At 36.5% G+C, this 26,576-nt stretch overlaps 1 protein-coding gene across 12 annotated transcripts in view; it reads right to left on the bottom strand.

Moving 5' to 3' along the window:
* The window catches only part of CEP170 (centrosomal protein 170), a 128,818-nt gene that overhangs the window by 81,662 nt on the left and 20,580 nt on the right, over positions 1-26,576 (bottom strand). For all 12 annotated transcript variants that reach the window (XR_010412361.1, XM_064594409.1, XM_054508086.2 and 9 more), the window contains exon 2: positions 11,165-11,310. Coding sequence is in view for 11 of the 12 variants with exons in the window: in XM_064594409.1 (XP_064450479.1) it covers positions 11,165-11,269 (105 nt within the window). In the remaining variant the exon portion in view is untranslated. The remainder of the gene's footprint in view (positions 1-11,164; positions 11,311-26,576) is intronic.

Here is a 26,576-nt window from a genome sequence, read left to right on the forward strand (position 1 = left end):
GTCTATGGGATAAAAATCTCTGCATGCTGTGAGACAAGTGAGACTGCAGGTGTATGTAGGCTCTTAATAAACTTGAAAGAATCATCATAAATAATCTGTGACAAAGGAAACAGAGAAAGAGCTCAAGTCCTTAGAACGGAGAACTGAAATCCAAGGGGAAAAATCTAAGTGAGAGCTGAGAGAAGAAAAATCACACAGGAAAGAAAGTTACTGTTAGCTTTGGAAAATAAGCCAAGCGGCTGCTTCCGGAACCAGGGAACCGCAGCTTTTGAGGGAATGGTCAACACGCATCAGAGATGGAGAAAAAAATGGTTTAAGGAGGAAACAATTAGGAGGCCACCTAACTAAATTAACAACTTGCTAGAACCCGGAAAATCCTGAACCTGATATACACCTTGCCCTCAAATTGTGTATGGCGGTAGCTAAGTACAAGAACGCCTCCCATGGAATGTACAGCAAACCTAAGACAGCAGAAGACGACAGAGTCCACTGAGTTGAGACGCCATTCCAACTCTGGGGACTGGGGAGTGAAGGAGTGAAGATGTTACGTGGGGTCAGAAAAAGCATCTTGTTTGTTGAAGATTTATTTATTTGAGAGAGAGAGTGCGTGTACATGCGTGAGCAGGGCGAAGGACAGAAAGAATCTTCAATCAGACTCCAGGGTGAGCATGGAGCCCAAAGTGCGGCTTGATCTCAGGGTTAACTAATTAAGCTACCCGGGCGCCCCTGTTTGTTGTGAAATAAAGAGGGAAATAACTTTTTGAGAAGATCAGGCTTATGAACTCAGGGCAAGAGCTATCATCAGTTTAAAACTCACAGAACAAGTCATTCCCATTTGAGTAACTCTAACAGCCAATGAAAGAAAGCAAGTAAAAATTCCTGTGTTTGGTTATCTGCTGTTTTCAAGGTAGCAGGATGTTTTAGCACCCATCAAAGAAATTCAGCAGAAAACCAAGATTATAGAGCATACTACATCTAGAGAGTGGTCAAGAAAAACTGAAGGAATAAGGAAGATTCGCTACTTACATCTAACCATATAAGCATTGATTAATCCATTTTCATTTCCAAATAATCAAATTCACATTTTCTCTAGATTAAACTAGCCAGGAGAAGGTGTATTACAACTTAATTTTCACAGTCCATTTGGACATTTCAATGCAAATCTAATAATCTGACAAAGACTGCTAACTTCATCAAGTTTCTGGTTCTAACGGGAAAACCTTAGCTGATCAGGTGTAAACTATGAAGATTGTCATTTTTTACCAGTTCTCTTATTCTTGTCACTTTAAACATCCAGTAAGAATGCAAAACTCCTAAAGTCCTTCCTCATCACAAGAAAAAAAAATTTTCTGCGGCTTTGTATGGGAACAGATATTAACTACACTTATTATGGTGATAACTTCTCAATATATACAAATAGTCAATCATTGTTGTCCACTTGAAATTAATATAATGTTGTAAGTCAATTATATCTCAATTAAAAAAAAATGTAAGATTCTCTAGTCACTGTCTTCTTACAGAAAATACCCAGAAGAGTGTGCCTCCTTCCTCGTGATTTTTACTTTCTAGAAAGACTCTTCCTAAGGCTTTGCATTGCATTCTCGAGAATCCATCTTACTCGAAACTCCTCTTCATTCTCAAGCTCTCACAGATGGTTACCTCCTACTTCCTTCCTTTAACTGAAATCTGGCTTTCACCCTGAGAACACTATTTCCACTGCATTCCTTTAAAGTGGATGCCATCCTCTTAAATCTGACATTCTTTTGAGTTCAGAGATACAGAATGAATTCATACGGTTTATTATTATGGCTTTTGGACCATTACTTTCCCCCTTCAACGAAAAGCCCTTTACTTTTTTGAAGTTCTTGTTATCCACCTATACATAAATACAAGTATAAATAAATATATATACACACTATATATTTCTTTACACACACACCCCTCCTAGATTGCTGCAATCATCTGTGGTCATTTTAACTTTTTTTTTTTTTTTGAGTAAACTCTACCTCCAACATGGGCCTTGAACTCATGCCCCAAAATCAGTCACATGCTCTCCCAACTGAACCAGCCAGGCGGCCCTCATTCTAATTTTCTGACTGAAGTTTTGGAGTTATGGTTCACAGTCTTCCTTTCCATTCAAATTCCTACTTCACCATGATTGATTTTAAACATCTGTGTAGAGAGGCGCCTGGGTGGCTCAGTTGGTTGAGGCTCTGACTGTTGGTTTCAGCTCTGGTCATGATATCAGGGTCCTGAGATCGAGCCCTGCACTGGGGGGGGGGGGGGGGGTCTGTGCTCAGCAGGCAGTCTGCTTGAAGATTCTCTCCCTCTACCACTCCCTCTGCTCACAGATTCTCTCTTTCAAATAAATAAATAAAATCTTAAAAAAAAAAAAATCTATGTAGACAACCCATATAAAAATCTAGCCATCCCAACTTCCATAACCAAACTCCATACTCTATCTTGGCATACTGCTCCCACTGCTAGATCTTATGTTAAACAGATTATACACCTGGAATCTAAACTGTAGTATTTTTCTCTATGACTACATTCTCCTATTCTTCCAGTTCTCTCACTTATTTATAATAATTTGCTAGTATGCAACCTCAGTGCCCTGACTGCAACAGGTCATCTCATACTCTGACCCCTTCCTTTTCTCCCAAACAACCATTCCCTATTGTCCTGACTTTCTTTCCTTCTCTATAATCCAGCTTCCCCTGGCTTCCCCATCCATGTTCACGACTCCCAAACCTCTACCTTCTGCTCAGACTACTTTGCTCAGCTTTACATATTTATTTCCTGCTTTCTACTAAATATCTCAATCTAGACGTCCCTTCAGAACCTCAAACTCACTACCTTATTCCTGAAAAGTACACCTCCTGAAACTATTTTATTCATTTCTACGCCAAAAACGCTAGGTCCGAGGCTCTTTTTCTCTCCATCCCTCATTATATAACTAGAAAGCATATCCTAACTCTTCAATCTCTCTCATACTCTTCCTTTCTTCATTTCAAAGGGTTCTTTTTCTTTAGAACATTACCTCACTTTCTAGACAATTATCACCTGCTTATACCAATTCTGAGCTCCAACTTCTGAGCAGCAATATAGATTAACAGTTTAAAGTGCAAGTGCTGGAGTCCAAAAGAACTAGTCGAGACATCTGGCAACTGTGTGGCCTTGGTAAAATGACTAATCTTTGTTTAATCATCTATAAAAAAGACAGACCGTACATATCTCAGAGGTTGGTTTGTGAGGATTAAATGACATTAGGCATGGGAAGCATTTAAAAAGGCAATATTCCCCTGTGTAAAAACTCCTCAGTGTACTTACTGGCTAAGGTATAACATATAGTCTTTCATCTAGCACACAAGGCCCTCTAAGATCTGGTCTCTTCTAACTTTCAAGTCTTTATCTCTCAAAATGTTTGCCTTCATGTCCTATATATAAATCACAAGGGATTATTTTAATTACCTAAATACACACTGAATGCCATGCACTCAATCACACTCGAAACCTTCCAGAAACCATTTATTCATCTTTTAAGATTATTCAGCTCAAGCCATCTCCTCCATGAAGTCTTCCCAGATTTCTTATCTCTACATTTCCTTGCAGGTAGGACTGATCAATCTGTCTGTTGTGCACCCCACATCAGACGTATCACTGTTCTGTGCCATAGTATCTAGACTGGTTAACATGTGTATCTCCTTTTACTAGACAATAAGCCCTCACGGACAGGGAGACCCTACGTATATGCATTGATCCCTCGGTAGCCAGCATGGGGCCTAGTGCATTGTAGATGCTTAGCAAAGGTTTGTTGGAAAGAAAATACATGTTATTTAGCCCATCTCATTTCATGAAGGATGAAGATAGAAAAATTTTCTTAGAGAATAAAATATCAAAAGTACTGAACTTACAAAGTTCAGACCAAATTTTAAGAGAACTACAAACTGAGTGGCTTAAAACAATAGAACCAAAACAAAACAAAAAAATTTTGTTTTCTGACCTCAGAAAAGATAATTATAAAACCAGAAAATTCTGGAAAATAAGAGTATTAAAATGAAGCAATAATACTGCTATATTTAAGAAATACTTCCTTTTCTCCCCCCCCCCCCCAAACCATGAGACTATGGACTCTGAGAAACAAACTGAGGGTTCTAGAGGGGAGGGGGGTGGGGGATGGGTTAGCCTGGTGATGGGTATTAAAGAGGGCACGTACTGAATGGAGCACTGGGTGTTATATGCAAACAATGAGTCATGGAACACTACATCAAAAACTAATGATGTAATGTATGGTGATTAACATAACATAATAAAAAAAATAAAAAAAGAAAGACTTCCTTTTCTACAAAACAAAACAAAAAAAACCACAAAAAAACAAAGAAACAACGAAAAGCCTGATATCAAGTAAGTCAAAACATAAAAAAACAATTCTAGGCCAGGCACAATGAAAAGCTAATTTTAACGAAAAGCTAACACATGAATGGTACAAATGACTACCTGCTATGTGTCACATATGCTTTGGGTATGAAATGGCTACTTTTTAACATTATTATTACTTAGTATATTACTTCTTTTTCCTACTAAAACACAGACATACATGGACACATAGGCTAAAAAAACCTGAAGAGAAAAAGAAAGATTGCCACTGTGTGTCATCACTGTTTTAAAATCTTTTTTAAAGACCCTGTGGCTGACTCTTTAAAAGCTCAATTGCATTTTTACAATCAGAGTAATACACAGTGACTTATTCTTTGCTATGGGTCCCCAAAAGACAGATGAAAATAAGTTACCTATGATCTTTAAAACATATTCCATTATCCTCCTGGGGACTGTTCTTACACCATGTGAAAGTTAAAATATTAAAATATTAAATCAAATATAATTTTGTTATAATTTCTATTATGCATCAGGGGGAAAAAACATGTTTCAGTTAGTATGATGGTGTTTCTCAAAACAGAGCAAAATTCAATTATTTGGTGCAATTAAAATTTTTATGAAGATAAAATTAGAATTTAGATAGTGAACTTCTCAAAATGCAACTCCATTTGTATTTAGAAGTATCCCATATATTGCAACAGAAGTTTGAACATGTTTACTTGCAGAAGTAAGTTAGTAAACCAGTTTTAGGTTACATACATGCAGTAGTGGCTTAGTGGTAGAAGAGAAAGGTCATTTGATTTTGAGCCAATATTACCAAGACTCTACTACCAGCTTCCATGACTTAATGGTCACGTGATACTGGCCCTGTGACTAAGTCTTTCTGAATCTTAATTTACCATCTGTAAAATAGGGATGACTGTATCTTTCAGGAAACTGTTGAGAGGAACAACTAAAATGACATAAGTGAACACTGAGAAATAGAAAGTACTATTTAAATACAAGGTACTTTTAATAGTAATATTAATGTGTGTTACTCCAGACAAAATGTAATTTCCACCTAATAATTATACTTCGTAGCTTTCATCTATGGCTAAGATTCATTTTGCATAGTATGTCTTATGAAACATAGCACAGTCATCTTTCTACAGCAAGACAAACAGGCATAGCAAGTCTAAATACTTTGCTGGAAGCTTCCAGGCTAAGTGCGAGAACTAATTTCAGAATCCTTTATTTAATCATCTACTCTTTAATATCCAGGCACATTTTCTTCTTGATGATCACATTCTTTAGACTACCTTTTTTGGAAGGGGATGAAATAACTTTTTAAAAAAATTTTAATTGTAATCAAACAGGTCATATAACCTTATGGATCATTTATTTCCCTTTTGCTTTGGGTTTAAGCCATATTATCACCAAAGACCAGCAAATCTATTTGTGGTTGAAATCTTTACAGGTAAGAAACTACTTAAAATTATTCAGAGGCAGAGATTCTAAAACCTAACAACTGGTTTCCTGTACATTAAAAAATGGAGGGTTTTAAGTCATAAATGCAGACTTAGATCAACCAAATTTTTAAAGATCTTTTATTTACTCATTAAAAAGCAATCAGGTATTAGCTATTTGAACTTCTAACAATTTTAATGATCACACTCACTGGCCTAACCAATGCAGAACCACTGAAGCTCTGTAAAGCCTTTAAAAGGAAAACACAATATCAAGTCTAGAGCACTAATCTTTCAAAACAAATATATTTTGCATTTATAAACACAAAATTCTTCACTCTTCAAACACTAATCCATACCTAAACTTTGTTCATTTTTCAGAAATGATATAAAAAAGAATAAGTTTTAAATATCCATTTATTTTACTATACTTGGAAAGATTAAACATTAAACCACTTAAAAACTAAATACAATTTGCAAATATTTATTCTTACTTCCATATACAAGATGTCCTTCAGTGCTACGAAGAGTACTACTAATTTGTAGCACTGATTCAGACTACCAGATGACCAGCATGCCAATCTATTCATGGACCTCTTTCAGAGAATCCAGTGTGTCTAGGACAGGGCTAAGAACAACGTGCTGCTATCAGATAAAGGGCAGAAGTATCTTTAACGGTGGAGACTGAGGAACAGGTCAAAACTGTTTTTTTCCCTTGCCTGATCATGGAGTTCCCTTATCTCCTTTACATTCTAGTTAAAAAATAAAGCATAAATAAAAACAGTCATAAATGGGATAGATACCCATATCATAAACATTTATGAAATTTAAGTAAAAAGGTTATTTTAACTTTTTGACTTTTTACAGCACTGTAATATTGGTTTCTGCTCATTAAAATAATACTAATTTTTGCTTTAAGTTTGTTATAAAGGCAGTATGAATCAACAGAACCAATTCAAAGATATTTTAAAATTCTACTGCCATTGGGGCGCCTGGGTGGCTCAGTCATTAAGCGTCTGCCTTCGGCTCAGATCATGATCCCGAGGTCCTGGGATTGAGCCCCCCATCGGGCTCACTGCTCAGCGGGAAGCCTGCTTCTCCCTCTCCCACTCCCCCCTGCTTGTGTTCTCTCTCTCGCTGTGTCTCTCTCTGTCAAATAAATAGATAAAATCTTAAAAAAAATAAAATAAAATTCTATTGTCATTGATTTCCTTTTTGTTTCATTGTGGTGATATATATATCATATATATAGCATATTTTCCATTTTAAATATTTTTAAGTGTACAGTTCAGTGGCATTAAAATCACAATGTTGTACACCACCATCTATTTCCAAAATTTTTTTATCACCCCAAACAGAAACTTTGTAACTCTTAAGCAATAACTCCCCAAACCTCTTTTCCAGCCACTGGAAACTGCTAACCCTCTTTTATGCCTATGAATTTGCCTATTCTAGTTATTTTCAAAAGAAATGAAATCATTTTGTCTTTTGTGTCTGGTTTATTTCACTTAGCATAATGTTTTCAAATTTCATTTATGTTGCAGCATGTATGAGAACTTCATTCCTTTTTGTAACTGAATAATAATCCATTATATGCATATACATTGCATTTTGTTTATCCATTCATTTGTGACTGGACACTGGGGTTGTTTTCACCTTTTGGCTATTGTGAATAACGAATGCTATAATCAACACTGACACCCAAGTATCTGTTTGAGACCCTGTACACAATTACTGTGGGTATATATCTAAAAGTGGAACTGCTGGTCATATCATATGGTAACTCTACGTTTAGCTTTTTGAGGACCCACTAAAAACTATTTTCTACAGCAGTGACACCATTTTACAGTTCCACCAGCAACATAAAAGAATTTGAATTTCTCCACATCTTCACTGACCTTTATTTTCCGTTTTAAAAAAAATTACAGCCATCTTAGTAGATGTGAAGTGCTATCTCACTGTGGTTTTGATTGACATTTCTTAGTGACGAACAATGTTGAGCATCTTCTTTTCATGTTTATTGAGCATTTTTAGATCTTCTTTGGAGAAATGTGTAGTCAAGTCTCTATCCCATTTTTTAAGTGGGCTGCTTGTCTTTTTGTTGTTGAGTTGTAGGAATTCTTCATATACTCTGGATAGTAAACCGTTATAAGATATATATAATTTTACAAATATTTTCTCCCACTCTTCACTCTGTTGGTAGTGTCCTTAGATACACAAGTTTTTAATTTTAATGAAGTCTCATTTATCTACTTTTTCTTTTGTGGTTGGTGCTATTGGTGTCGTATCTAAGAACCCATTGCCAAATCCAAGGTTATGATGACTTATCCCTATGTTTTCTTCTAAGAGTTTTATGGCGTTAGCTCTTAAATTTAGGTCATTGATCCATTTTGGTTAATTTTTATGTTTGATGTGTGGCAGGGGTCCAACTTCATTCTTTTGTAGTGGAAATCCAGTTGTCCTAAGCCTCATCTGCCAAAGAGATTATTCCTTCCTCCACTGAATGAATATAACACCCTTCTAAAAACTCAGCCTGCCATTGTAATAGTTTCCTGGGGTACCATAGGAAAGGTGGCTTAAAACAACACAAGTTTATTTTCTCATAGTCTGGACTCTAAAAATCCAAAATCAAGGTGCTGGTAGGGCCATATTTCCTCCAACACCTCTTGGAGAAGATCTCTTCTTTCCTTGCCTCTTCCAGCTTCTGGTGGACTCAGGTGTTCCTTGGTTTCTGGCAGCCTAACTGTAATCTCTGCTTCTGCCTTCACGTTGTCCCTCTGTGTCTGTCTTTTCCTTTCCTTATGAGGACATCGACTCATACTGGATTAGAGTCCATCCTAATGACTTTACCTTAACTTGATTACATCCTCAAAGACTTTATTTCCATCTAAGGTCACATTCACAGGTATGGAAGATTAGGACTTCAATATATGTTTTTGCGGGGGACTCAATTCAAACCACAGATACATAGGGGTTTATTTCTGGACTCTCTATTCTATTCCACTTGTCTATAAGTCTACCTTTAAATAAGCCAGCGTCACTAGTTTGTATTAAGTTTTGAAATCTTTTTCAAGATTGTTTTACCATTTTTTTTTTTTTTTATTTTGCCAGACTGTGCCAAACTTTTACTTTGCCAAACTTAGCCAAACTCTTCAGAAACAAAACATCTTTTACTATCAGCCTTCATTACGGGTCACATTTTCCTGCTTCTTTACGAGATGGGTACTTTTTTATTGTATACCAATATTTTATTTATATTGTAAATTTTGCCTTTTGGGGGTGTTGGATATTTCTGCATTCTTATAAATGTTCTTGGACTTTGTTATGGGACATAGTTAAGTTACTTGAAGAGTATGACCCTTTTGGGTACTGCTTTTCAGATTCAGATGAGGGTAGAACTCAGTCTATGGTAAATTATTTCCCACTACTGAGGGGGTAGAGACCAATGCCTTGTGAATCATGAGGTTTTCCAGTCTGGCTGTTAAGACAGGCACCATTCCTGACCATGTTACTGCCCAGCACTGTCAACTCTAATTCTTTGGAGTGTTTTCTCCACATATATGTGCTGATCACACCCAACGGCATACTGGAGGATTAGCTCTGCAAAGTTCCTTCTCTGTGTACCTCTTTCCTCTCTGATACTGTGTCCTGTGAACTGGAACCCACTTTGGTCTCCCTGGACTCACAGCTTTCACCCACCACCTCACAAACTGTCAGACAACTTCCACCTGTCACACATAGTCCAGGAACAGATACCATATCAGTCATGTCTCTTACTATTCCTTATCTCCATGTAAGAAGAGACCTATCCTGCAAGCTCCTCAACAACCATTCCCACATTTCTTGGCTGGTTGATACAAATGCCACATAGAAAGCACCTCTTCCACTCTCTGATAATGAGCTCCTACTATCTGTGCCTAGGATAGGGTCCAGTTCCAAGAGGCCTTTATCCAAACCAAATCATTACTGCCTTTTTCTCAGTTGCCACTCTCAACACTCCCATCTCACTAAGAACTGCAGAAAATCTCTGTACTATTCTATTTCTCGCATTGAATTTGTTGAATTAAAGTGTCACTGTATATGTAACTTATTCGTATACTATACTTACTACATTCATATACTACACTCACATAGCTGAGGGTGGCTTTACTTTCACTGCCCCAGAACTATAAAATAAGTTCCCTAATTTTAAAGTAAACATGTGTAACAAACAGATGCAAATTTGATTTTTCTAGGGATAATGCAGGGTTTCTCAATCTCAGTACTATAGATATTTGGGGCCAGATACTTCTTTGCTGTGTGTACAGGGTGGGGGGAGAAAGGTGCTGTACACTGTAGGATGCTTAGCAGCACACTTGGCTTCTTGGCCTCTACCTACTAAATGTCAGTAGTGACCACCTCCAACCTCCCACCACTGTAACAGTCAGCTATTGCCAAATGTCCTTTGGGCAGGGGGAGACAGGATCGTTCCAGTTAAGAACCACTGGGCTAACAGAATAAACAGTTCTACTCTTAAGTATTTGTTTACCATTTTTAACACAAAAAAGGGGGAAGAGTAAGGGGATAAGATTTTTTCTAAACTGTGAGGTATCTGTTAAAATAACTAAATTCTCAAAAATCTGGAGATCCATTTTTCTGCTAATTACCTTACTCAAACACATCTTAAAAGTATGCTTTAAAAGTAACTCCTTTAGGGGCGCCTGGGTGGCTCAGTTGGTTAAGCGACTGCCTTCGGCTCAGGTCATGATCCTGGAGTCCCGGGATCGAGTCCCGCATCGGGCTCCCTGCTCGGCAGGGGGTCTGCTTCTCCCTCTGACCCTCCCCCCTCTCATGTGCTCTCTCTCTCTCTCTCTCTCATTCTCTCTCTCAAATAAAGAAGTAAAATCTTTGGGAAAAAAAAAAAAAGTAACTCCTTTATACATAATGCAGTAAATACCATCAATCTTTAATTATGCTCAAACTCCTGAAAGGTATCATACTGAACATCTCGAAAAGAAGCAGAGAAACTAATTTTGGTATCGCTGAAGCATCCACGATTAAAATTCAGTTTTACTTCATGCTATGCTAATTTTATGAATTATTTACAAGTCTTATTTTTAAAGTATATAATGTGAAACTTCTTACTTAAAATAAATTTCTCTACTCTGAGCTCTCATTTTTCAAAATTTATTTCCCAAGACTTAGAACATATTTTTAGATGATTCAAGAGGGAGAAAATTAATTAAACTGGTAGCTAGAGTTAAAACAGGGAGAGCCAGAAAGTTGAACTCCAAAGGAGCAGAAGAATATTTTCTACCAGTTCAGGTTTTGAGTAGATACATCCAGAAGTTCGATGCGATTACCTGCAACATGAGCTCACAGTCATCTCTTCCAACAAAAATCATTTCTCGTGGTAGCCTGTGGCGAGTGCCTCCACTGCTCACCAAAAACCAGGATGTTAAGCTCATTTTCTGCTTAGCTTCTAAGTCTTTGGCAAAGCTACGTCATCCTGCAGAGATATTGAAGAAAAACATACATTCAGATATTTTTAGCTTTAGTGTCTATTCACCAAACCCTTCAAAAAGTAGGCCTAAGAATAGAACTGCACTCATCATCTACTCCTAGCTAAGTAAACAGACAATCCAGAGGTCCTCTGACACGACAGACTTACCAAATTCTCATTTGTAAAGTACACAGACTTCATTAAGAGTTCAATTAAAAAGGAAGACATTAAGCAATTAAGTAGTCAACTAATTCACATTTATCACACTTCTGAAGGGCTTTGAGCATAGCTTATAAAGGTCTATAATTCTCAAGTAAATGATCACATTATTATAATGTTAACCTGAGTAAATACTAGCAATATTATACAAATACATGACTTATAAATGATTTGAGGAAGACTAAGTTCAAATGAATATATTTGTTATCTGATTAAGAACAATAAAAACCAAAGAAATTGCTTCTTTGTCAACCAAGTGCAGACTACTGAAAGACTTTCAAAAACCTGCAATTTCAATTTCTCTGTCCTCACAGGTACTTCACTTTCTTTGTACATTTCTCTAGAGCAGCGATTCTTAGGCTTTTTGTTCTTAGGACCCATTTCACTCTCTTATTTATTCATTTTTTAAATTTATTTACTTGACAGAGAGAGAGAGCTCAAGCAGAGGGAGCAGCAGAGGGAGAGGGAGGAGCAGACTCCTCAACGAGCAGGGAGCCTGACTCGGAACTCGATCCCAGGACCCCGGGATCATGACCTGAGCTGAAGGCAGATGCTTAACCAACTGAGCCACCCAGGTGCCCCCCATTACACTCTTAAAAAAAGAACCCTGGGGCGCCTGGGTGGCTCAGTCGTTGAGCGTCTGCCTTCGGCTCAGGTCATGATCCCAGGGTCCTGGGATCGAGTCCCACATCGGGCTCCCTGCTCAGCGGGAAGCCTGCTTCTCCCTCTCCCACTCCCCCTGCTTATGTTCCTGCTCTCACTATGTCTCTCTCTGTCAAATAAATAAATAAAATCTTTAAAAAAAAAAAAAAAAAGGAAAAAGAAAAAAGAACCCTGAAGAGCATTTTGTTTACATGGGCTATCTATATTAACATTTACCATAAAAAAGAAATGAAAACTGAGAAACTAGGATTTATTAATTCATTTAAAATAAACTAACATTTTATTGAAAAATATACTTCCCAAACAAAAATAATTAGTGCAAAGAATAGCACTATTTTACATTTTTAAAAATCTCTTTAATGTCTAGCTTAATTGAAGATTTCTGTATTTGCTCGGCATTCAATTTGTTGCCGTATATTGTTGAACGTGAAATATCTAAAGAAAGTCTGCCTTCATTCAAATAGAAAAGGGAAATTTATTTTAATAGTTTTTTCAAACAACTGTAGATAGTTTCTTTGATACTACATCAAAACTTTGAAAGCTTCTTGAAATTTATTTACAATAAGAAATCTGAAACTTTTTATACTATGTTACATGAAAATCTATCTTCAACTTTGAAGGGATCTTGTAACATTATAAATTGGTCATTTGGAAAATATTGGTTCCCTGAGTAACACAGATCTTCCAAATGATGACATATTCATTATATTATGTAAAAACATCACAGTCGTTAATTTCATCACCCATCTCTTCAGAAAAGTCTTTAAGTATGAGGTAGTTGTGAGGATCATGGTGGCAGAATCAAGTTTTCTAAAATTAGCTCAAACTTTATTGGCAAAAGAATACCACCAATTCTTTTCTTTGAGGTGACAGGCTTACATTGTTTGGCAAACACTTAAGTCTACAAAACCATAAATTTGTCTGTCAGTCACTGTGTCAAGTAACAAGGCGCTCTACGAAACAAGTGAGTGCTTCTCCTTGAGACAACCATGGCACTTTGGTATACAACATAAATGCTTTATGTGTCCTTCCAATTACTTGTACAGAATATTAAAAAGATGGGACTCCCACTTTTACCACTTTATCAAGGACATTGTTAAATGAAACGGCTTTTTTTTCTTAACTGCAAGTGCATGGCAATTACTACTAGTATAGTTCAGCCTGGATCTATGCTTAGGGACCAGCAGCTTTACCCACCACTCTTTTTATACTATCAATTCAAATCACAATACAATAAAAAACGCAAATAATGTTTTGATGTTATTATGAAAACAGTTTTGACCCCCTGACCTTTGAAGTGGTTTTGGGAACTTCCAGAGCCCCATGGATTGAGCTTTGAGAACCACTGTGCTAGACAAGCTATGTCATTTAGAACATAAACCTTAGACTGACAGGTGAAGAATCTAACTCCTGGTTCTAACACTTTTTATTCTACATGACCTGGGGCAAGTTATTCATCTCCTGCCCCTTAGTTTATTTTTCTCTAAAATGGGGATAATGATAATATCTACTCAACAGTTTTTTCTTAGGAATCAAAAAACTACTACTTGTAAAAAAAAAAAAAAAACAAACAAACAAAAAAAAAACTACTACTTGTAAATATTTTTTTTCCATGAAATGGCACATTCTGTTACAATTTAATTAGAAGCAAACTATACTAAGTGAACTGAAACATTCTGCAGTAAGAACTATATCCATACATTAAAGCAAAATCCTATAAAATGTAAAATTTTATGTTAAGGTAAAAATCCTATATATTATAAACTTATCAACACATACAAGAAACAATGGGTTTCACCAAAACAGGCAAATAGTCTTCTATAAAGCCAAAACAATCAAGTCTTACTCAACTCTCAGCTTATCAATTGATATGGTCAATTTATGTGGATTTTTCAATCTTTATCCACCTAACTCCATGTTGGAGATGTTAGTCTTTCATGTGTTTATTCTCTGTCAGATTGGCTTTTAGCATTTCATGTGTACATCCTGGCCAAGTCAACAGAGAATCAAAAAAATTATATCCAAGAAAAACCCTCCAATCTAAATATAGCATATAAGTTGCATACTGCATTTGAAAACAAACAAAAGGACAATTTTAAAACATGATATTAATATGTAAGCCAATAGTTATGTATTTATTTAAAGGAACTAAAAAAAACAAAACAAAACTACAGTAAGACATGTTAAAAGGAAATGAAATTAGCCTAAACACAGTAAACTAAAACAGTAGAGTCAAACATGGGCAACGGGAACAATATAACATTTTCAAAATCAAAGAATTTTTATGTAAGCATTATTCATATGCTACAAAAACACTTCTAAGTATTTAGACAATATCAAACAGAATTATATTAATATGTAACCATAATTCTATAATATAAACAGGACAGTAATTACAGTTGACCCTTGAACAACATGAGTTTGAACTGCATGGATCTGCTTATATGTGGATTTTTTGATAAATACAGTATTGTAATTATATTTTCTCTTCCTTATAATTTTCTTAGTAACATTTTTCTTTTCTCTAGCTTAACTGTAAGAATAATACATATAATACATGTAACATAAAAATATGTTAACAGTTTATGTTATTGGAAAAGCTTCTGGTCAACAGTAGACTATTAGGAGTTACATTTTGGGGGAGTACAAAGTTATACAATGGATTTTCAACCGTGCAGGGGCTGGCACTCCTAACCTCTGCATTGTTCAGGGGTCAGCTGCATGTAATTACATAAAATAATATGAAAATAGTGGCTTTTCATATATTTTGTTTTGACTTACAATGACACTTAAAAGATAACTAAAAGAGTACATACTTTCTGAAAAACAAAAATAAAAACCGTAATCCTCAAGATGAGGGGTACTCATTTATTTATCGGAGGGGTGCAATGTCCTTGATTCCTCTTCTAGCTTCTCAACAATGGATGGGAATGAGATCTAACAAAAGAGCTGCTGCATTTCGATTTTTACATAGGGCTCTCTCCTTATCTAAGACAGCTTTCTTACTAGTCCTTCAATTCCAATGATCTCTTTCTACTCCCTGAGTAATACTGACAACTCACACATGATAAAACTGAAACCTGGTTGACAGCTTCCTCAATGACCAAGACACGTTTCAGCTCAGGTTCCTCTAACGGGAGGGGGAAAAGAAGCCTTTGGGTTCGACAGTTGGACAGAACATGCCCAAGGTCTTGACCAGATGTGACAGCAGTTACATTTCCTTGTAGAGTTTCTGGATGAGCCAGGAAAACATGTGTTTTGGAGTAGACTTTCTGATTTAAAACCTTAGTCCCTCATGCTTTCTAAGTGACTCAAAAAACAAAAACAACAAAAATAATGACAAAAATAACAACAAATTTTTCTGGATTTCAGATATCTTATCTGTACAAAGAAAAAGAAAAAAAAAAAAAAAAAACCAACCCAAAGGGAGAATATCTAAGACAAAATGAGACACAGATATGGTATCTTATAATACCTGGCATATGGGATTATGTTCATTTCCTTTTCTCCCTCTCCTCCTAATCTTTTCTGCCAAATAATATCCTAAAGTCATAACTTGAGACTGCAACAGTACCAACCAAACAATCAACATTATTGAGTATCTTCTATGTCAATGTTGTAGAAGTATTCACTTAAAGGAATACCTTAGGACAAAAATTATGACAATATAATGTAGCTTATGGCTTACTCATAAAATTAAAAATACTATATAGTCTTTATTTCATACATATTTCAATTCTAGAAAAGTAAATTTAATGGATCAATGATTAAAATTCCCACAACACTTTCTCAAAGCATGACCAGATTTCATTGGGATCTAAAGTCTGAATAGTATACAGGATCACTGAGGTTTTTTTGAAGACTAGAGCCCAAGGCCTTCTTACATACTCAAATTCTACCACAAATTATAACCTTTGCCCTGTGACTCTGCAATTCTTCCAATTAGAGGTGGGGTATAATCTCCCACTCCATAACTCTGGGCTCTGCCTCATGACTTGTTTTGGCCAATAGGATGATGTTAGTAGATGTGATGCAAGTAGAATCTAAAACATGCTTGGGCAATTGGCTTTCCCTCCTGTACCTCTGCCATCACCAAAAAAAGAACATGCCCTGGCCAGCCTATTTGTTCAAGATGAATGAGAGACATGTGGAACACACATGAAGCTAACATACAATTTGAAGTTGGGTGGTCAGTATATCATTTAACCCCCAGGTGAACAACAAATATATGAGCAAAAAATAAAAACGATTGTTGTTCGAAGCCATTGAGAGATGTGGGCTGATTTGCTCCTCTACTGACTATAATGCACATTGAGTATAATTTACTAAAACACAGTATCTTTTCATAAGTACATTCACAGTCCAATACACTCACTTGAGTATCTTTAGAATTAATATACAAATGAAATTTTTGTTTTCACTGTCTCTTTTCCCAATTTACTCTTTTCTTGATGGTAACAGTATTTGTATAATTAAACATAAGGCTGCTATATATTACAGAACTAAAGTTACAGGTAAAGCTCTCAGCTTATTGTAACAAAGAACCAACAACTGGAAAACCCAGCAATGGAAGAAAATGCAAGCCCCCTTTTTTGGGGAGATGGGGGAGGTCAACATCTTTAGTTTACTTTTTTCCTCTCTGGAACAGTTCAGTCTACCACAGGAGACTCCTCCCATATTCCCCAATAATGCACATAAACACACTGCTGATATTGTAGGAGCTAAACCAAGAAGTGGTTTAGGGGGTTTCACTGTTGTATTTGCAGTTTCTACATATTAATCTCCTTGGTTAAGCAGAGCACTTCAACCCTGGTAAGCAATTCAATTCCTAAGCTAGTTAGGAATATCACAGAAAATGGAGGAACAGGATGCTCCAGGAATCCATCCCTCCACCTAAATGACTACTGAACTCCTAAGAACTATCTGAAGTAACTATTTTGGGGCTCTGGTGTCTAGCCGAAGAGGCTGCTAAACTTCAGTACTTTGCATGGTAGCAGGTACCATCGCCATTCCCCATTCCAGAAGCTCCAAGAACTAGCCCATAGATAGCCTCTTGAATTTCTGGTGAGGCTCACTGGAGCCAGGATACATAATAAACACCTACATATAAAGAGCAAGCAACAGGAAAACTCACTTGCAGGGGAAAAAAATGGACGGAAACCATCCCTGAGGAAGCCCAGACATTTTAATTATTAGTGAAAGATGTTAAATCAACTGTGTTACATGACAAATAACTAATGGGAATCAGCAAAATGATCTATGAGAAAGCCAAGAGCATAACAGGGAGACAGAAGTTATATAAAATGAAAAAGTCACTACAGAAATTCAACAGCAGATTTCACCAGGAAGAAGAAATGATCAACAAATCTGAAGATAAGACAATTGTATCCAGTGTGACAGAAAGAAAGAAAAAAAAATGCATAACATAAACAGAGCCTGAGGGATCTGTAGGATATCATCAAATGTAGTAACACATACATTAAAGGAGTCCCAGAAGGAGAAGAGACAGAGAAAGGGGAAGAAATAATGGCAAAAAAACTTCCCAAATCTGAGGAAAGATATAGATATACACACCCAAGAATTTCAACAAACTCCAAGCAGAATAAATTCATACATATTCACACTCTGCCATATTATACTCAAAACTGAAAAGAAAAAGACAATTTTGAAAACATAAAGAGAAGACATGGACAAGGGGACTAATAAGATTAACAGCTGATTTCTCCTCATAAACCATGGAAGCAATAAAGCAGCAGGATGGCATATTTATAAAGTCTGGGGGGTAAAAACTGTCAACCAAGAATTCTGTATCTGATAAAACTATCTTTTAAGAATGAATCACAATTGGGGCACCTGGGTGGCTCAGTTGGTTAAGCGACGGCCTTCGGCTCAGGTCATGATCCCAGAGTCCTGGGATCCAGCCCCGCATCAGGCTCCCTGCTGGACAGGGGGCCTGCTTCTCCCTCTCCCTCTGCCACTCCCACTGCTTGTGCTTTCCTGCTCTCTCTCTGTCAAATAAATAAAATCTTTAAAAAAAAAAAAAAAAAGAATGAATCACAATTAAGACACTTCCAGTTAAACAAAAGCTGATGGTAGTTCATTACCAGCAGACTGGCCTACAAGAAATGCAAAAGAGAGACTTTCAGGCTGAAATGAAAAGACACTAGACAGTAACTAGAAACCATGAGAAAAATTAAAGATAACACAGGTAAAGTAACTATATAGGTAAATATAAATCTAGGATGATTGCACTTTTTTAAAAAAAAGGATTTTATTTATTTGAGAGAGAGAAAGAGGGCACAAGCAAGGCGGAGCAGCAGAGGGAAAGGAAGAAACAGGCTCCCTGCTCATGTGGGGCTTGATTTCAGGATCGCGGGATCATGACTTGAGTCAAAGGCAGACACCTAACCAACTGAGCCACCCAGTTGCCCCAGGATGATTGTACTTTCAATACGATTTGTAACTTTTCTCTTTTTCCAATATGATTTAATAGGCAAATACATAAAACAATTATAAAGCTATGTCAATAGGAATACAATATATAAAAATGTAATCGGTGACAAATATAAAAAGGGAGGGATGGAGATGTAGATTCCTGTATATTCTTGCATTGTATCTTGAATTGTATATTCTTGAGATTAAGTTGGTATTATTGAAATTAAGTTATTATATTTTTAAGATGTTATTTGTAATCCTCAAGGTAACCACCAAGAAAATAACTAAATAAACATGCAGAAAAGGAAAGAAGTGAATCAAAATGGCACATTAGCCAAAAATCAACTAAATATAAAAAACATTCAGTAGTGGAGAAATTGAGGAACAACAAAAAACCATATAGAATGCAAAATATAAACAGGTAAGTGACAAATTAATCCTTCGGAAATCACATTAAATGTAAAGTATTAAACTCTCCTATAAAAAGGCAGAAAAAGATCACATAAAATAACAGGATCTGTTGGGGTGCCTGGGCGGCATAGTCAGTTGGTGTCTGACTTTTGGTTTCGGTTCAGGTCATGATCTCAGGGTCATGAAGCTGAGCTCCCAGCTGGGCTCTGCACTCAGCGGGGAGTCTGCCTGAGATTCTCTCTCTTCCCTCTGCAACTCCCCCTCCCCGGCCCCGGCTTACACACTCTCTCTCTAAAATAAATAAATGAATCTTTTTTTTTTAATTTTATTTTATTACATTATGTTAATCACCATACATTACATCATTAATTTTTTTTTTTAAGATTTTATTTATTTATTTGACAGAGAGAGACACAGCGAGAGAGGGAACACAAGCAGGGGGGTGGGAGAGGCAGAAGCAGGCTTCCCATGGAGCAGGGAGCCTGATGCGGGGCTCGATCCCAGGACCCTGGGATCATAACTTGAGCCGAAGGCAGACGCTTAACGACTGAGCCACCCAGGCGCCCCACATCATTAATTTTTGATGTAGTGTTCCATGATTCATTGTTTGCATATAACACCCAGTGCTCCATTCAATACGTACCCTCCTCTTTAATACCCATCACCAGGCTAACCCCTCCTCCCACCCCCCTGCCAGAACCCTTAGTTTGTTTCTCAGAGTCCATAGTCTCTCATGGTTTGTCTTCCCCTCTGATGTCCCCCCCTTCATTTTTCCCTTCCTACTATCTTTTCTTTTTTTAACATATAATGTATTATTTGTTTCAGAGGTACAGAATCTTAAAAGAAAAAAAACTAGGATCTGTCTATATACTGTCTACAAGAGGTTCTGTAGATATAAGGACACAAAGAAGTTAAAAGGTTTAAAAAGACATTCCATGCAAATAGTAACCCCTCAAAAGTGGAAGTGGCTATATTAGTGTCAGAAAAAAATAGACTTTAAATCAAAGAAAGATTACAAGAGACAAAAGAGGACATTATATATTGATAAAAGCTTCAATATAGCAAGACATAAAAAATGTAAACATATGTAGCTAACAACAGAGCCCCAAAAGATATGAAGCAAAAATGAACAGAATTTTAAAAAATAGACAGGCCACCTGGGTGGCTCAGATGGTTAAGCGACTGCCTTCGGCTCAGGTCATGATCCTAGGGTCCTGGGATCGAGTCCCGCATCGGGCTCCCTGCTAGGTAGGGAGCCTGCTTCTCCCTCTGCCTCTGTTTCTCTCTCTCTCTGACTCTCATGAATAAATAAATAAAATATTAAAAAAAAATAGTTAAAAAATAATAGTAAGAAACCTTAATACCCAACTTTCAACAATGAAACAGAAACAACTAAACAGAAGATCAATAAATAAGGACTTGACAACACTATAACCAATATACCTAACAGACATACATAAAATGCTCAATTTAACTACAGTAGAATCACATTCTTTTCAAACGCACAAAGCACATTCTCTAGGATAGCCCATTATGTTACACATGAAATAAAACTTAATAAATTTTAAAAGAGCAAAAAGTGCAAAACAGCTTTTCCAATCACAATGGAAGGAAATTAGAAATCAATAACAATGAAAACAGGAATATTCTCAATAGGTGGAATTTAAACAACACATTCTACACAACCAATGGGTAAAAGAAGCAATCGTAAGAGAATGAAAAAATCCATTGAGAGATGTGAAGACAAGAACACAACATACCAAAACTTACAGGATAGAGCAAAAGCAGTGCTAAGAGGAAAATTTATAGCTGTGAATGTATATATTAAAAAAGAAATATCTCAAGCTAATCCCCTGTTATTGTTAATAACCTGCTATTCTTAATACCTTAAGGAATGAGAAAAGAGTAAACTAGACACAAAAGCTGAAAAAAGAAAATAATAAAGAATAAAGATAAAATAAGACCATAAAAAACAAGAAAAAAATCAATACACACAAGCTGAAAAAAGAAAACAGTAAAGAATGAAGATAAAATAAGACCATAAAAAAACAAGAAAAAAATCAATAAAAAACAAAAGTTGTTTCTTTGAAAGAGCACCAAATGAAAAATCGTTAGCTAGACTGACTAAACAGAAGACTCAAATCACTAAAATAAAAAAGGTGACATTACTGATTTTAGAGAAATGAAAAAGGATTTTAAGAGAGTATTATAAACTAGTGTAAGCTAAAAAACTGCATAACCTAAAAGAAATCGAAAAATTCTTAGAAACACACAACCAAAACAAATTAAATCATGAAGACACAGAAAAACAGAATAGACTTATAGTAAGGAGACTGAATCTAATCAAAACATTCCAACAAAGAACAGTCAAGGACCAGATGTCTTCACTGTTGAATTGTATCTAACATTTAAAAAGGAATTAACCCCAATCTTTGTCAAAGTCTTCCAAAAACTTGAAAAGGAAGAAAGATATCCTAATTCATTCTATGAAATCAGCATTACCTGATACCACAGACATAAAAACTACCAAAAAATCACAGACTTAAATTATCTTATATTGATGCAACAATCTTTAACAAAATACTAGCAAATTCCATTCAGTAGCATATTAAAAGGAATATATACAACAGCCATGTGGAACTTATTCCTGGAATAAAAGGATTGTTCAACATAGGAAAATCAATGTGATAGGCCATATTAATGAATGAAGAAAAAAATGAATGAAGAATGAAGAAAAAGAAGAATGAAGAAAAAAACACATGTTCATCTCAGCTGGTGCACAAAAAAGCATTTGACAAAATTCAAAACCCTTTTCTGATTTAAAAAAAAAAAAAGCACCTAATAAACTAGGAATAAAAGGGAACATGATAAAGGTCAAATATGAAAGTCCCATGGCTAATATCAGACTCAACAATGAGAGACGGAACTGGGAAACCTGCACCCCTAAAATCAGGAACAAGACAAGAATGTCTGCTTCCATCATTTCTATTCTATGTGGTACTGGAAATCCTAGCCATAGTAATAAGAGAAATTAAAGGTATCAAAATTGGAATGAAAGAAGTAAAATCATCTTTCATTGGAATGAAAGAAGTAAAATCACCTTTCTCCAAAGATGACATGATCTTATATGTAAAAAACTTATACAAAAAAAAAAAAAAAAAAAAAAAAAGACCCCGATAACTATTTACAGCAAGAAAGGAATCAGAAAAATTGCAGGATATAAAATCCAGTCAAAAATCACTTGCACTTCTACTTATTATCAATGAACAATCTGAAAAGGAAATTTTTTTACAATCCATTTATAACAGCAGCAATAACAAAAACTTAGGATTAAATATAACTGAGATGGCTCAGGACTCATACACTGAAAAATATAAAACACTGCTGAAAGAAATTTTAGAAGACCTACATAAATGAAAAGACACTGCGTTGTCAAGAACTTGAAGATGTAACATTGTTAAGATGACAAGACTAGGGGTGCGTGGGTGGCTCAATCGTTAAGCGCCTGCCTTCAGCTCAGGTCATGATCTCAGGGTCCTGGGATCGAGCCCCGTATCAGGCTCCCTGCTCAGTGGGAAGCCTGCTTCTCCCTCTTCCTCTCCCCATTTGTGTTCCTGCTCTCACTGTCTCTCTGTCAAATAAAATCTTAAAAAAAAATGACAAGACTACCCAATGCAAACTACAGATCTGATGCAATCCTTATCAAAATCTCAAGAGCACTACTTGAAGAAAGTGAGAAATCCATCCTAAAATTCATATGGAATCTCAAGGGACCCTGAAGAGCCAAAACAACCATGAAAAAGCAAAGCAAAGTTGAAATGCTCACAATGTTTCCTGATTTCAAAACTTCCTACAAAGCTACAGTAATTAGAACATTGCCAAAAAGACAGATACATACACCAATGGAACACAACAGAGAGCCCAGGAATAAACCATCACATATATGGACTACTGATTTTCAACAAGGCTGACAATACCACTTATTGGGGGAAAGTCTGTCTTTTTAACAAATAGTCCTGGGAAAACTGGATATTCACATGCAAAACAATGAAGTTGGCCTCTTAGCTGACCACATGCAAAAGTTAACTCAAAATGGATCAAAGACCTAAACATAAGAGCTAAAACTTTATAAAATTCTAACAAGAAAAAGGGGGGCGGTTTGCATGACCCTTTTATTTGGTAATGGTTTCTTACAGATGACACCAAAGCACAGGGAACAAAAGAAAAAACAGATAAATCGAACTTTGTAAAAATGTACAACTTTTGTGCATCAATGGACACTATCAAAACAGTGAAAGGAATGGAAGAAAATATTTGAGAATCGTTTTTCTGAAAAGGGATTAATATCCAGAGTATTAATCATTAGAAAAATACAAATCAAACCACAATGACACATACCATTTCACACCCATTAGGATGTATGTGATCTATTTTCAAAAAATGAAAACAAGTGTTGATGAGGATGTGGAGAAACTGGAACACTTGTGCATTGCTGGCGGGGATGTAACAAAGTGCAGCTGCTGCAAGTTTCTCAAAAAGCCAAACAGAGAGGCGCGTGGGTGGCTCAGTGAGTTAAGCGTCTGACTCTTGATTTCGGCTCAGGTCATGGTATCAGGGTCGTGGGATGGAGCCCTCATCTGTCTCCCCACTCAACGTGGAGTCTGCTTGTTCCTCTCCCTCTGCCCCTCCCCCCTCCCTGCTTAGCAGGGAGTTGGCTTTTCCCTCTCTCTCTCTGCCTCTCTCCCCACTCATGCTCTCTTACTTTCTGAAAGAAATAAATAAAATCTTAAAAAAAAAAAGAATTACAAATCCAAAAGCCTATTAATGAAAAATATACAATATTCCCTGCCTCATTTAAAATGATTAACAAGAAAACTAAAACGCAACTCAAAACTCTTCCATTTCCCATACCAGCAATCCTCAGACTTTTCTAACACTGTAACAACTTAATTTTAAAAGCCTACAGCCTTAGAAATGCAGACCAGACTTGATACAAAATTATATTAGTCTCTATCTTCTGTGCTTAATTTTAGCACTTAAGAAATCTCAGAGCATGACAATGTACAAAACAGATGCCTTTCTGTAAATCTATTCCCATGGCAGAGTAAACCAATCTTTTTTTCCGTAGCCCAACAATACTTTTTCAAACATCTCTCATACTGTAATTTAAACTGTAATTTATAGCATTAATGATGCTGCACTATTATGTGTCTAGTTGGTGACCTCTTTGAAAGCAAGAAAAACCTATCCTCTTCCATCCCCAGTTCTTTCAGTAAATTTATTGAGAAACCTACCAAATCTAAACACTCTGGGCAGACAGGGTGTACAAAGACAAAACAAAAAAATCTTCCCACAAGGAACTTAGTCCTTGGGCAATGCTGGTCAGTAGATGCCACAACAGAGATAAGCCTAAAGTGATACCTGAACAAACAGGAGGTTGTCATTACGCCAGCCTGGGACGGTGACACTGGGGGTAGTATCCTTACAAGTCAGTGCAGAGCTGAACTACAGAGATGTTTATCTCTGTATCCCCAGAGCCTAATGCAGTGTTTCACCTTTAGTGAGTGTCTGACAAGCTATTTTTAGTGAATGAATGAGTAGTTCTGGAGCTGTGGCAAATCCTGAAGTGGATAATCTGGAAATCTCCAGGGACAGAAGGTGAGAAATGTATCATTTCACCTTTGATACAATTAAAGCCCTTAAATTCTGGTTTCTACCCCTGCCTTCAGTTGTCTCCCCCATATTCTTCATCTCCTTGTCACACAGTTTTCAACAGCTACCTGACGAATGTTTAAAGCTCTGACCTTTGAAGGTCAGAGGGAAGTAAACACTGACCCAGAATCACAGTCCAGTTTCTATGTTCCCGATAGCTATAACAGGCTTTAAAAATGGCCTTTCCTGGGCGCCTGGGTGGCTCAGTCGTTAAGCGCCTGCCTTCGGCTCAGGTCATGATCCCAGGGTCCTGAGATCGAATCCCACATCGGACTCCCTGCTCGGCGGGAAGCCTGCTTCTCCCTCTCCCACTCCCCCTGCTTGTGTTCCTGCTCTCGCTATCTCTCTCTGTCAAATAAATAAATAAAATCTTTAAAAAAAAAAAATGGCCTTTCCTGTTAGATCTTAGCTCCTTTCATAACTGAATGTACTAAAAGTTAATATTTAAGGTTTAAACTAAAAAACAAAACAAAAACTGCAGATGTTCAGCAGAGCACACAGCTTCAACTACATTTGTAAATTTCAACCTTACATATATTTTACTGGTTTTGTTTATTTATATTAAAAAAAAAAAAAACATTGCTTCCAGGGCACCTGGGTGGCTCAGTCGTTAAGAATCTGCCTTCGGCTCAGGTCATGATCCCGGGGTCCTGGGATCGAGCCCCACAATGGGCTCCCCGCTCCGAGGGAAGCCTGCTTCTCCCTCTCTCACTCCTCCTGCTTGTGTTCCCTCTCTCAGTGTCTCTCTGTCAAATAAATAATCTTTAAAAAAAAAAATAAAAAAACACTGCTTCCAGTCACTTATAATTAAAAGGACTAATGGCAAGAATCTAAGTGATATTAATTACTAGAATGCTATGAGATAGACAATAGTGTACTCGATATGTAGTAACACTACAACAAAACTATGAAATAACGGATAACATAACCAACAGCAAAGACCAGTTTACCTCACATTATTAGGTTTGAGGAAGAAAAACTGTTCTATAAATGATCGTCAGTGTGTGCAATTACTTGAGCTCAAACACGTGTTAAGGGCAGTATATCCTTATGCTTCTGGCAATCAGCTGGCTGATTCATCACCAGATGGCTTTACAGAGAATGAACCTCCTCCTATCCCACAAGTCCTGCTATGCACAGTAAGAAATAACTGGTGTACCAATCTACACAGCTAAAAATGCTCTCCTCTAATGTATGCAATTCTTATTTTAATAAAATATTATCTATTGATGAATCCAAGTGACAACATGTCTTCTGGGACCAGGAGGCATGAAAGGGTGAAAATGATCTTCATGGGCTTGGCCCAATACCTATCTACCGCTGTTTCCTGAATGAATCAATAACAGTAGTAGGAAAAAGAAAATGTGATTTTCATAACAAACTAAATGAAAACTTAAAGGGAAAAAGTGATAAATTTCACTTCCTGAAATTGTTGTTTAAACCAGCAGTAAAACTACCCAAAGTATACAAAAATACTGATTCGAAGGGATACATGCACTTCAATGTTTATAGCAGCATTATCAACAACAGCCAAATTATGGAAGCAGCCCAAGTGTCCATTGACTGATGAATAGATAAAGGAGATGTGGTGAGTACACACATTCATACATACACACACATATATACATATCTACATATATACACATATTATACACACACACACAAAATGGAATATTAACTCAGCCATCAAAAAAATGAAGTAAGTCAGAGAAAGACAAACACCATATGATTTCACTCATAAGGGGAATTTAAGAAACAAAACAGATGAACGTGGGGTGGGGGAGAGGCAAACCAGGAAACAGATTCTTTTTTTAAAAAGATTTTATTGTTAT

Source organism: Mirounga angustirostris, unplaced genomic scaffold (assembly GCF_029215605.1).
Source record: "Mirounga angustirostris isolate CCGP_5_RB_7025 unplaced genomic scaffold, mMirAng1.0.hap1 SCAF_6, whole genome shotgun sequence".
NCBI classification, from domain to species: domain Eukaryota; kingdom Metazoa; phylum Chordata; class Mammalia; order Carnivora; family Phocidae; genus Mirounga; species Mirounga angustirostris.